Source organism: Diceros bicornis, chromosome 15 (genome assembly GCF_020826845.1).
Source record: "Diceros bicornis minor isolate mBicDic1 chromosome 15, mDicBic1.mat.cur, whole genome shotgun sequence".
In the NCBI taxonomy this organism is placed as follows: Eukaryota; Metazoa; Chordata; class Mammalia; order Perissodactyla; family Rhinocerotidae; genus Diceros; species Diceros bicornis.
The window spans coordinates 47,057,697-47,069,731 of NC_080754.1; the positions used below are offsets into that span (position 1 = coordinate 47,057,697).

Below are 12,035 nucleotides of genomic sequence, written 5' to 3' on the forward strand. Positions count from 1 at the left end.
TTGTGTTGATCATCATGATTTATTATTTCTCAGGCTTATTCCTTTTATTCTTTTATGCTATTTTGGCTGACATTTTCTGCTCAGATATTGCCCAGTTCCTTGAAAAGGTGGATTGTACTCATGATTATAACAATTTGAAACTTTGAGAAAGATAATCCGCTGACTATATTTTACACAGTTTAAAGCTACTAAATAAAAAGGTTAATAATGTTAGGGAAATGACAGGTTTTAAATATATTCCACTAAAATAATCCACATAATTCTGTGGCTGAAAAAATAAAATTCAGGGTCTTTTGTTGTTGTTGTTGATTTTCCTCATGTTCTTTGGTTAGTTGATTAATTGTTCCATTTATTTGTTTTATAAGATGCAATTTCCATCTTTGTAGGCAAGAGTACAAAACTGTACTCTGGAAGAGTAGTGGCAACTGCATATGATTCAGTCTAAATTTGTTCTGAGGTCATATTGATACAGCCTAAACCTGTAGGCAGCTTTATAATTTTACTAGTATATTCTATATTTCACCTTCAACATTACCCTTGTCAAAATTGACTTTAGTGAAGTGATTTTAAATTGGAGTCGGAGCTGCCTTTCCAGAGAAACTGCTTTGCTGTCTTGAACCTTGGATTGGGCCAAACAGCAATTGTTTTACAAGCAATTGTTTGAGAAGTCAGCAGGAGAACGGATGTCCCTATCACAAAGACTGAGGATGGTGGACTTTCTGATGATAGAATCAATAGTAAATGTTTACCCAAGACTAGCTTCTGCCTCCAATTCCAACTAAAATTCTTTGTAATACAACCTCCCTTCTTTGCCTTTAAAAGCCCCTGACTTTTACTCCCTAGCAGGACACTATTTGAGTTTCTACCTGAATCTGTGCCTCTTAAACTGGTTCTGTTTTTGGAGGTTGACACCTTCAAGCATATGTTGAATGCAGGGGAGAAACAAACAAAACTAAAGTCAAACTTGATTCAGCATTAAATTTGAATCATTTGTCTGATATCACACGAAACTGTAATTCTTATTTTTATAAATCTAATTAGCCTAAGTTGCATGGTGGATGCAAAATAATACTAGTAAAATCTCCATGAGGCTAGAAGTTAGACAACCTTGGATTTAAATGCTAGTCATGTGAGTCAAGTCACTTTGATTAAGGCTGTTTTTCCAAGGATCAGCTTATTTATCTATAGTGGGGCTAATAAAAGCTGTCCAGTTGAAAGACCTAATAAGATAAAGAATAAGTGCTATAAAAAATGTAACACTAGTTCTATTGTTGTTTCAATTCTCTTCTTATATTCATTGCGATGGAAATTTATTGACAGACTTTTTTTTTAAAGCAGTGGATTTTATCATCCTTTTAGAACCACCATAGATTTTTCTGGAAACTTTGATTCATAAACAAAACAAACTGTCTCTATTTACAGAGTATTTATTTAATCTAAAATAGAGAGCTCCCAGTACAATAGATAATAAGTAAAAAACATTCTGAGTGACTAATATACTATATGGCACACTGATTTCCTATGAATAATAACCACTCAAAAATGTCTATAAATCTTAGACATTTCAACAATCAATTGGAAATTTCCCTGTTTGCGACCAAGAAAATTTATGTTATCAAAGCTATTTTTAAAAACAAAATTTAGATTTTTGAAAGAAGCAGGTTGAATTTACAGGATCTACCTTTTGAATATGTTGAGAATTAAACTTTCTGAAAACATTCACACTGCTTAACAATGAGCCACTCTTTAAATGGTTCTAAGAATCAAGTTGAACAACATTCCATGTAAATGGGAAGCCTGCAGGACACATAGAAGAACCATCAGTTACAGTAAAATAGTAAGAATACAGACACTTTTTATTTTTTCCCAAACAAGTGACAAGGCATTTCATGCTGTGAATATCTAACACTTTGCTTTGACAACTAGGCATATATTTATATTTTCTGCTCTTCTAGTCAGGGAATAGTTCAACATTGTCTCAGTTGATTTAGTGCCAACTCAAGTCAGTCTTTCAACATTTGTCCAGGTAACTGGACCAAGAACACCTGGTGAAGACTTGTCATAAATTACAGTGATATTCTTTATTCTTCGAATGGTTTTGGTTGGCAGAGGTGATGTTGAACAGACAGTAAGTAAATAACACACAGATCCACTGAATTGTAACACTGGGAATATTAAATAAACTGTGTCGTTTGATACACTTCAATAGAGTAAAACCAGTGAAAGGAGTTTCCTCTCCAGAATTTAAACCAAAGGAAAAAACCCAACAGGATTATAACAAACAGAAAGGGACATAGACACAATGCCTTAAATCAGGATGGATGTCAGGAAATAGGGTATAAAGAGAATCAAGTTGATGTCAAGATAACAGAAATATCTTGGGTTTCAACTAACTAGTAGTCCATAGATTAGTCAGGCAGTTATCTGGAGATGGTACTAAAATTAAAATCAACTCTATAGCCTATAGAGATTTCAGAAGATAAATTATTAAAGAAAGTATATGGAAAGAAAAGGTTTTTAACTCCTAATACACTTTCTAGTCTTTCAGATGTCAGACAAACTTACTGCTTAGAAATTTGGTAGGATTTTCTTTTCCATGTTTCAACAGGGACCAAATGAAATACTCCCTAAAGATATCCATTTCTCACTTCCCTCGTTTTATGCTTGCCCCATAACTTTTTTGATTCCCTCTTTGCTTTCAGCCTCACCCTTGTAATCAATTAATGATTTTAGGCCAATTACAACTTTGATTATAACTGATCACTGGTGTTATAATTTTGACCAGTTACTGTAAATGTCAGTTCTTATGCCCCATTTACCTGAGTCCCTTGCTAACGTGATCAAGTTTCTTGTGCTTCAAGGTAGACAATAGAATTGTGCTATATGAACCCTAAAGTCTCTTAGAATTCTAAAATTATATGGTTCTAGGGAATGAGGTTTGCTTAGACCACAGTTTAATGCAGTTGAAACACTTGTAGCAAGTTGGTGGAAACAATTATGATAAAGTCTGATATTTTGAACATTTAATCTTTGAAATATTTGATAAATTACCAAAGGAATAAAGAGAATAGATTATACATCTGATATCCTAATATCTTAAATTGAATTTTAAAACTTTTTGAATGAGTGGAATTTCTGCTATTGTAAGTGGTAGAAGACATGAGACAGAGTTGACAGAAGCACTTTAGAAGAAAAACTATGAAAGTGTTTATACACTTTTTTAAAAGCGGTTTTAATTAGGTTAATTAAAATCGGGGTATAGCCTAGGATCAGAACCACCAGACAAGCAGTCATGTTAAGAGAACAAGTTATTTACTCAACAAATATTTACTGAGAGTCTATTGAGTACAAAAATTGGGTTGAGGATCCAGAACATATGTGTTCCTCAGCCCTGATTGACGCGGAGGCAGCAAATATGAAAGGCAGCTCTACAAGACGCTGCAAGAACAGTAACAAAGGAATGAGGTCACAAAGTTTAGGTCAGTAGCCCTGGTGGTCCCATTGAGATGTGGTAGATGAAGAATAGTAAAGCTTCTCTAGCTCAGTGGTTCTCAAAATTTAGTTGTATCAGAATCACCTGGAGAGTTTTTTGGAACACAGATGGTTGGGCCCCTCCCCTTGGAGTTCCTATTTAAGTTTGGGGTGGAGCTCACGATTTTGCATTTCTTTACAGACAATCTTGAGAGATACGGATTAGTATAATCCTTCCTTTGCTTGTGAAGAAAATAAGGCTTAGAGTAGTTAATTAACATGCCAAATGAATCTAAAGGCTTGTTCTTGTTAAAAGAGTGATAAGAAATTCTTTTCTATGTTATAGGGGCAAAGGTTATTTAAAAACTTTTTACTTTTGGCTCTGATTCTATAATAATCAAGAACTAGTATTTGGATATGCAATGAGACTTACTGAGCAGAACCACCTTATAGAAAGTTCCTACGCCTTGTTTGGACAATCCATTTGGGATCATGTATTATGGAAGAGTACATCGACATGCTTGTTTAAAAAACACCTACTTGAATCAATACAAAAATTGTGGTATATTTCCCAGCAATAAAAGGAAATGAACTGCTGATACCTACAACCATAAAGTAAATATCACAGACATTATTCTGAGCACAAGAACCTGCACACAATAGAATACATACTGCATGTTTCCATTTTTATGAGGTTCTACAATTTTGTACTGTGAAAAACGTGAGACTAGTGGTTAGCTAGAGCTGGTGATGGGGAGTGACTGAATGGACTCAGAAAACTTTTGGAGGTGATGGAAATGTTTTATAGCTAAATAGGCATGGAGATTACACGAGTGTATCCTTTTGCTCAGTTAAGATGTGTACATTTCAATTTATGTAAATTTCATCTGGAAAAATAAGTGGTGCTGTGGGGTTTGAGGCAATGTACAGAGAAAACAAAAATGGTAGAATGTAGATAGTTGATGAAGCTGGTTGAGGCATATGGAGGGTTCATTACCCTATTCTGTTTATTTTGTATATATTAAAAAACAAAAAAATTGGGGCCAGCCCCGTGCCCTAGTGGTTAAGTTCAGCGTGCTCTGCTTTGGTGGCCTGGGTTTGGTTCCTGGGCACAGACCTACACCACTTGTTGGTGGCCATGCTGTGGTGGCAACCCACATACAAAATAGAGGACGATTGGCATGGATGTTAGCTCAGGGTGAATTTTCCTCAGCAAAAAAAAAAATAATAATAATAATAATAATTAAAAACAGTCCTTTGATTTTTGTTATTCTAAACTACTTCTTAAGAACTTAATCATCCTTATATTAGTTAATAAAATGGAATTCCGAAAACTGAAAAAAGATGCAGTTTCATATTAATTCCTCTAATAATCATTGAACTGACAGTATTGTAGGGCATTAAGTCAGATATTGTTGTTCAATATGAACGAATTATTATTTATAGTTTTTATTTACAATTCACAACCTGCCCTCTCCTCCTCTCTCCCCCCTCAAAATTTGAGGAGGGCTGCATTATTTTTAAAAACTGTAAATGAAACCATAAGACACAGAGATCTTCAGACAATTTCAAGAAGGAGGGATAAATGAATCAGAGGCCAAGGGTATAAATCACTGCAGTTAATCAGAGCTTCCTAGCAACCAGGGCAAAAAAAGAGATACAATGGGTGTATCTTTTCCTTTTCTGTGTATTGCATACAGATTCATATGTAAAAAAAGATCCTCTCCCTATCCCCCACTATGGCATTATATTTGTAAAAGAATTTTTCATGTGAATCCTCTATAAGTACATGAGTAATATAGTAAATAATGTCATTTATCGCACTGATATTTTGTCATTGGATCTAAGAAGTCTGACATATTTTTGCCCAAAATGGTTAGTCATTTCATCTTTGTTTGAGAATGTAGGCAGCAAGTATAACTACTCATATTGAAGCTGGGTACCTGAGGGTTACTATAAATATTCAATAAGAACATGACTACCCTCCCATCTTGTTCCCAACAGAGACACAGATGAAAAAAGTTAATCTTATAAATTTTCTGTCTTCTTCTTTAACCCGAGGGGTGACTCAAGTGTCACAAGGATTTATGAGCTTGTTTTAGAGAAGAAAAAGAATGCCTTCAAGGAAGTTATGATCACCAGACAATCAGCCCCCAGCTGCTGTTGACACCCAGAAGTCAGACTGCCCAAGGGCGTATCCGGAGTGAAAGGAACATAGATTTCCCCTTTGTTTGTCCAAAACACCTCCTCCCAAGCCCCTTAGCTCTATAAAACTCTCTGTTCTCTTCTTTTGTTAAGGCGGACTTGAGAGAACCTATCCTCCTGTCTTCTTGTTTTGGCCAATTTGAATAAACTTTTCTCCATCTCCAAGCACTCATGTCTCAGTGATTGGCTTATTGCACATCTGGCACATGACCTTGAGATTAAGAGGTTCACTATCAATATTATAAAAACGTTTCTTTAAAAATCTTCTAAAGGAATGGAAATAAAAAATCATCATTTGGCAAATATCACAATAATGATTGTAACAGGCAAGAATCATTGACAGATGCTAAAATATATGGGGATAAGTATGATAAGAGAGAGGATGTTTATATAGTCGCATTGTATCTCTCCACAAAATATTCATTAATTACAAAGGAAAAAATAGTACCTTTTCAGTGGAGAAAACTGGCAGACAGAACCCAAGAGATCAAAGTTAGCATCATGAGAAACGAGACATATTTACAATATGTACCTCCTCATGTGATACACTGAGAAGGGCACAACATCTCTTCTGCAGTATTCCTGCCAAAAATGTAATCATGAGACAATACTGGACAAGATCAATTGAGGGACATTCTATAAAATAAATTACCAGTATTCCTCAAATGTCAAGGTAATAAAATAAAAACTGAGGAATTTTTCCAGATTGGAGAGGATTAAGGAGACAAGGAAACTAAATGCAGCATGGAATTCTGTTTTTGATGCTGGATAAGAAAAAAAAAAAAAGTAGTGAGAGAATTAGGGAAATTGAATAAAGTCAGTAATTAGTTAATGGCAGTGCATCAATGTTAATTTTATGGCTTTGATAATTGTACTATGTTATGTAAGATGTTTATATTAGAGGATGCTGGCGTAAAGGTATACAGAATCTCTACATAATATATTTGCAATTTTTTTGTGAGTCAAAATTATTTCAAAATAAAAAAAGGAGAAAAAAAAAGCATTCTGAGATTGCTTAAGACTCTGGCTAACATTTTGCTAGTTATGACTGAATTCTACATTTATGAAATGACCTGAGCCAAAAAACTTAAGAGTCAATGTTGCCAACCAAGCCACTTATCAACTTAAGCAGAGTATGCATAAAGCATGTGCTTTTCAGGAGCATTCATTTGCCGCAAAGAATTAGCTGCCACATGCAACCTCCTGAAGCTGAAGCATCACCACCCAAGGGAAAGCATCTGCAAACGAGAGAGCTGGACTGATGTTTTGGCAATGCCTTGAAATTGCAGATGGACACCTACTAATTTTAATTTCAAAATTGCAGTAATGAGACAGTGGACTATCCAAAGTACAGATCAATGAGGTCCCAGAGAAAATTCTTATATGGATTATTAAAGGGGTACTTTAGAAGACAAAGCAGTAAAGAGTAGACCCAATAAAATTCATAAATTATAACTCATATTTAACTTGATTTACTTCCTTCTTGGAAAAAGTTAATTGATTGGTGAAGCTAATATATATAAAGGACAGCTGGACTTGAGTAAGATAATTAGTCAAGTTTTTCGTGATATTTTTTAAAAAACAAGGAAAAATATTAGCAGAACACATAAATAATTACATGAATTTTTTGTAGTTTAATTACTGACTGAAGTGTCATGGTTAATGGGTTAGTATCACCCTGGAAGAGGGTCCAAAGCTTTCTCTTCAGCCAAGTCTGTATAAACAGGATATTTGTCAATGACACATTGTACAGAAATTCAATAATGCAGTAAGCACCTGCCAAATCACAGTTGTCTTCTCTGTGCCACATGACCCCCTCCATCATGAACACAGCTTACTGGGAAAGAGAAGGATGTTGATGCAAAGATGGCCATCTCTACGCTGCCAGTGGCTGGCCAAACCCATGAGATCCTTTCCTTTAGGGAGCCAGACAATTTGATCATACTAACCCCATTCTTCTCCAGCATCATTTCCCTCTACTTTAGTCATCTAACCTGACCACGTGAACCCCTAGACTCTGGATTTAAAGTTATTACAGCTACCCCAAAGCAGCAGACATTTCATGCTTCTAGATATTTGTTCACGCTTTACACCTATAAGGAGAGCCCATCTCACATGGTGTCAATTTATCTTATCAATCAATAATAACAAATAAAATATGTTTTCTTTCTGTTCACAACACTGTAATTTATTGAGACAAAAATCTATTATAGACTTTTTAAAATGTTTTATTCTGACAAATGAGTAGTCTGTAATTTTGAGAAGATAAAAAACTTACTTTTAAAAGATGGAGTGGTACGAATTCTTCGACTTTACTATTCTTTGATTAATTTAGGTAGCATGTACTTATAAATTACAACCTTATAATGCTTATAAGAATAATAAAGATTAACAACAAACTTACCAACACTTGGATAACCAGGTGTAGAAGGGTCTCCTCCTGGATTCAGTGATACCATGAAGGTATCATGGCTAAGATTAGCAGTCTTTGGTAAATCACAAGGATCAATATACAGAAGAACACCTCCAAATCCAGCCTTTTCCAATAAGGAAAGCTAAAAGAGGAGAACAAACTATTAAAAATATTATCATATGCATTAAAAGTTTATATACTGCCATTTTATGAATGTGACTAAGACAAGACTCCCTTTTTTGGGTTCTTTCTTTTAAAATAAGCAGACAATTCAGATTTCCCACTTATCAAGCCCAAGTCAGAGTTATTCTACTGGGCTTTTCCCTTTTTCTCTGTCTTAACAATATTTAAGCAGCATTCCTATAATGTCTATATTTTATTTCAGTTGTCTGTGCATGGAATTTCTCCCTCTCTCTCTTTTAATTGTCCAAATAGATCTGGAGTTTCCACTTTCATGGGATAAGCAAAGGATCCACCACAGACAAAGTTCAGCTGTAAAAGGAGAGCTGTTCAAGCCACTATCATGTCCTTCCCTAGAGCAGAACTCACCTGGAGTGTATTTTGATATACTGCCTCCAGGGATGAACCTGTCATACCAGTTGCTAAAATGTTGAAATACTTTCACACTGTTTGGCAAAGAGTCATTGTCCTGAACCTCCCGAGGGCCCTCACTATACTACTCACTCTGGTCTCTGCCCTAGATGTGCCAGCCAGATCTCCCAGATATAGCAACTGATGGAATATCAGAAACAAGGGGCCTCCTTCAGAATGGTCAATTTCTGCTCTGTCTCTGTCGTTAAACATTTTCAAAGTAGCCCCTGATTACCTCAATTGACACACATTTAATGCAACTATTCCTCTCTTTCTTTAGTAAGTACACAATACAGAAATATGATGGGGCAGATGAACTTGACAATATCCATGTTCTCTTTGCTTTAACTTTTTAAATTATTTTTTGGGTGGTAAAGAGCTTATTCATCCTAGTGTGACTTACCTGATGTGAAAAACAACAATCAGGGTTTGCAAATCCTATTTGTTTCCCGTGAGAGAGGAAAAGTAATAAGGGGACATTAGGGAATAATAGAGACTGTGACTAAGGGTCATATTGGGTATAGACAGTTGCTGCTCATTTTGTGACTCTAGTTGACACCTATAATTCACTTCCCAGTTACTGCTTATGCTGTTTATTGGGTTTTACAGTGGACTAAGCAAGGCAGCAGCTTGTATGCCTGCCTGGATCACTCCATGAGGGCAGGATCATGCTTATCTTCTCTACCATCGCACATCTCCCATTAGCAGGCACACAGGAGACATCAAGAGTATTGCTAAACGAAAGAGTGAATGAGAAAGATGCTGGTTTGGCAAAGCAGCTACTCTTGAAGAAAAGAGAGCTCTGAGAAAATACTTAGGATGCACATCTATTGGAAAAATAAAACATGCAATTATATTACATTTGGTATTTTTGTGTCATCTTTGGTAAGAGTTGATTACTTCCCTACAACCCTGAAGAGATAGCTTTATGTGTAATTTGGACTTCCCTTTCTCTGCCTGCAGTGACTGGCCGTGAGGTGAGCACCTCTTTAATGTTATCACATCTGGTTTTGGTACTGTCCCTCTCTGGCCATCACAGAGCTCTTAAATAATTAGCTTAATTTTGTGACTCAATTTCAGCAATTGTCTATCGCTGGATTTCAGTGAAGTTGGCAAGAGAAGACAATGCTTATATTAAATCAAATAAAAAAATGTTCCTCTGCATTGTTAGCATTACAGTTAGTTTCGAACACAGTGAGGTGGAGGTTGCCTAAAATTTTCAAAAGATCTAGTCTTCTGGTGAGATTATATTGCTTTAAATGCAATCAAAAGCAAGCCAATGCAAAAAGGTTGAAGCCAGCTGTCATTGGGCTGTCTGCTTTGGCTGGTGTCAGCCTGTCCCTGAGTGCACAGGTGAAAGTTGTTAGCCCTGTCCAGGATCTCTCATAGCTTGAGATAGAGCTTGAGACCTAGGATGATGATATACTGGGGGTCTAATTCCTGAAAAGACAGGGCAAATATAAGACCAAGATTACCTGACATTGAACTTTGACTATTCTTTGCTTCTCTCTCTCAAGCATACATGTGATCAGTTTGAGGTTCTTCATCACGCTTTCCATCTTGTAAACTAAAACAACATTCAACATAAGTAGGGCCACTCAGAAATTGGAATGGAGACACAAAAAATGCGTCAGGCAGATGGTACTGGGCCCAAGTATTGTAAGATCATGGAGAGCCAGGTCATGGCTACTGGCTAGTGTGGTGCACTGACCCACAAGGCTGTATCCCCCTGGAGGGGCAATATTTCCTAATTCACACATATGCCATATGAGCAAGTGGCTTCTCTGTTCAAAATCAATTCCCTTCCATGTGCAAAATAGTGTTTTCAGGGTGTAGAAACTACGAGCCTTGCCAAGGAAACTGGTGACAAAAAGGAGCAAGAATTCAGAGAAAACAGCAATGAGAGTGGGCAAGAAAGGGAATAACCAGGCATAGACCCCGTGTCCAGCTGTGCTCCTTTCATTTGGACTGGGTGAGAGTTTCCTCCTTTTCTTTGAGATGTCTTCTGTTACTTGCAGGTAAATCAATCCATAACCAAGATAAGCAACAAAGCATTAGACTGGGAGATGGTACTGGATTTTGGTACCAACCTTGACACTAAATAGCTACGTAATAACTCATAATCTTTCCAAGACTTGCTTTCACGATCCATAAAACGCAAGGAGTGAACAACGTTATCCTCAAACACCCTTTCTGTTATAAATGAACAAACCATGTAGTCTATTCCTATGATTTAAAAAATGTTTATGGATACATATTTATTATACTTTTAAATATATTATCATATATAAAATTTGCTTTTAAACTATTGGTCAGGAACACGTTCTCCAAAAATAACACAATTTCTGTGATTAAGAAAGAATTTTCAAATAGTTTTATGATGTGGTTTCTTACAACATATAGTATAAATATTTTAATTTTGCATTAAACTTTTATTAGGGACAAAATAAGGAAAACTGAAATACTTAGAATCTATACATTAAAACTCTTCTGAGTAATTTAATTATTGCTTTCTTTTCAAGTCTAATTTAATAGTACACTGTAAATGCTAATTTCATTTTTCAAAACTATTTCACAGTGTTTCCACCCTAAAATACATTGTATATATATGACAACTGCAATAAATCATATAAGGTTAAATGAATACTATTTTAATGCAGCTATCAACATTCTGCTTAGACTGGAAATATTTTCACCCCTATAAGTACTTCAACTAGTATTTTATTTACAGGAGAGAAGATAAATATTGTGTAAATTTACTGTGCTTGCTTATTCAAAATGTCCTTCAGTGATAATTACTAATCACCCCATAGCTAAGGATTCCTCCTGCTCAAAAAAAAAAAAATCACATTACATTTCTATGGGAACAGGAATCATTAAACCAGCCTCCTACTCACATGCTTCCCATGCTCTTTTGTTTAGCTCAAAGAACCACTAAGTGCTGAGCCAACATAATCCTTGCCCAAGGATCATTTTCATGAGTGCTAAAATATCAACTTGACAGAGGTACTTGAGATAGCTGCTAGACTAGTAACTGAGAAATGGTCCTCAGTCATCCTGAGACATTTTACGGTTTCTATATGCAGTCAGTCAACACCCTTCAAGCTATGTCACGGCTCCACCAACAAAAAAGACATCATTTGAAGCATTTAGAGCCCCTAGCCCCCAAAATGAAATTTTATCTTACTTTTTATCCCCAAGAATTAAAAAGGATTTGGTGGATAACTTTAGTAGCACTAGATTGTAACCTGCTTGAAGACAGGAAGTCTATAGCTTCATTTTATATGCCCAGCACCAAATGATTTTTCTATTATTGAACTAATGAATAAATTAGTGTATGTATCAACAAATGAAT

General features: G+C 35.7%; 1 protein-coding gene across 10 annotated transcripts in view; it reads right to left on the bottom strand.

Annotated features, from left to right (window-relative positions):
* NAALADL2 (N-acetylated alpha-linked acidic dipeptidase like 2) overlaps positions 1–12,035 on the bottom strand; it is a 1,285,146-nt gene that overhangs the window by 470,019 nt on the left and 803,092 nt on the right. For all 10 annotated transcript variants that reach the window (XM_058556330.1, XM_058556331.1, XM_058556328.1 and 7 more), the window contains one exon: positions 8,081–8,231. In XM_058556330.1, the coding sequence (XP_058412313.1) occupies positions 8,081–8,231 (151 nt within the window). The remainder of the gene's footprint in view (positions 1–8,080; positions 8,232–12,035) is intronic.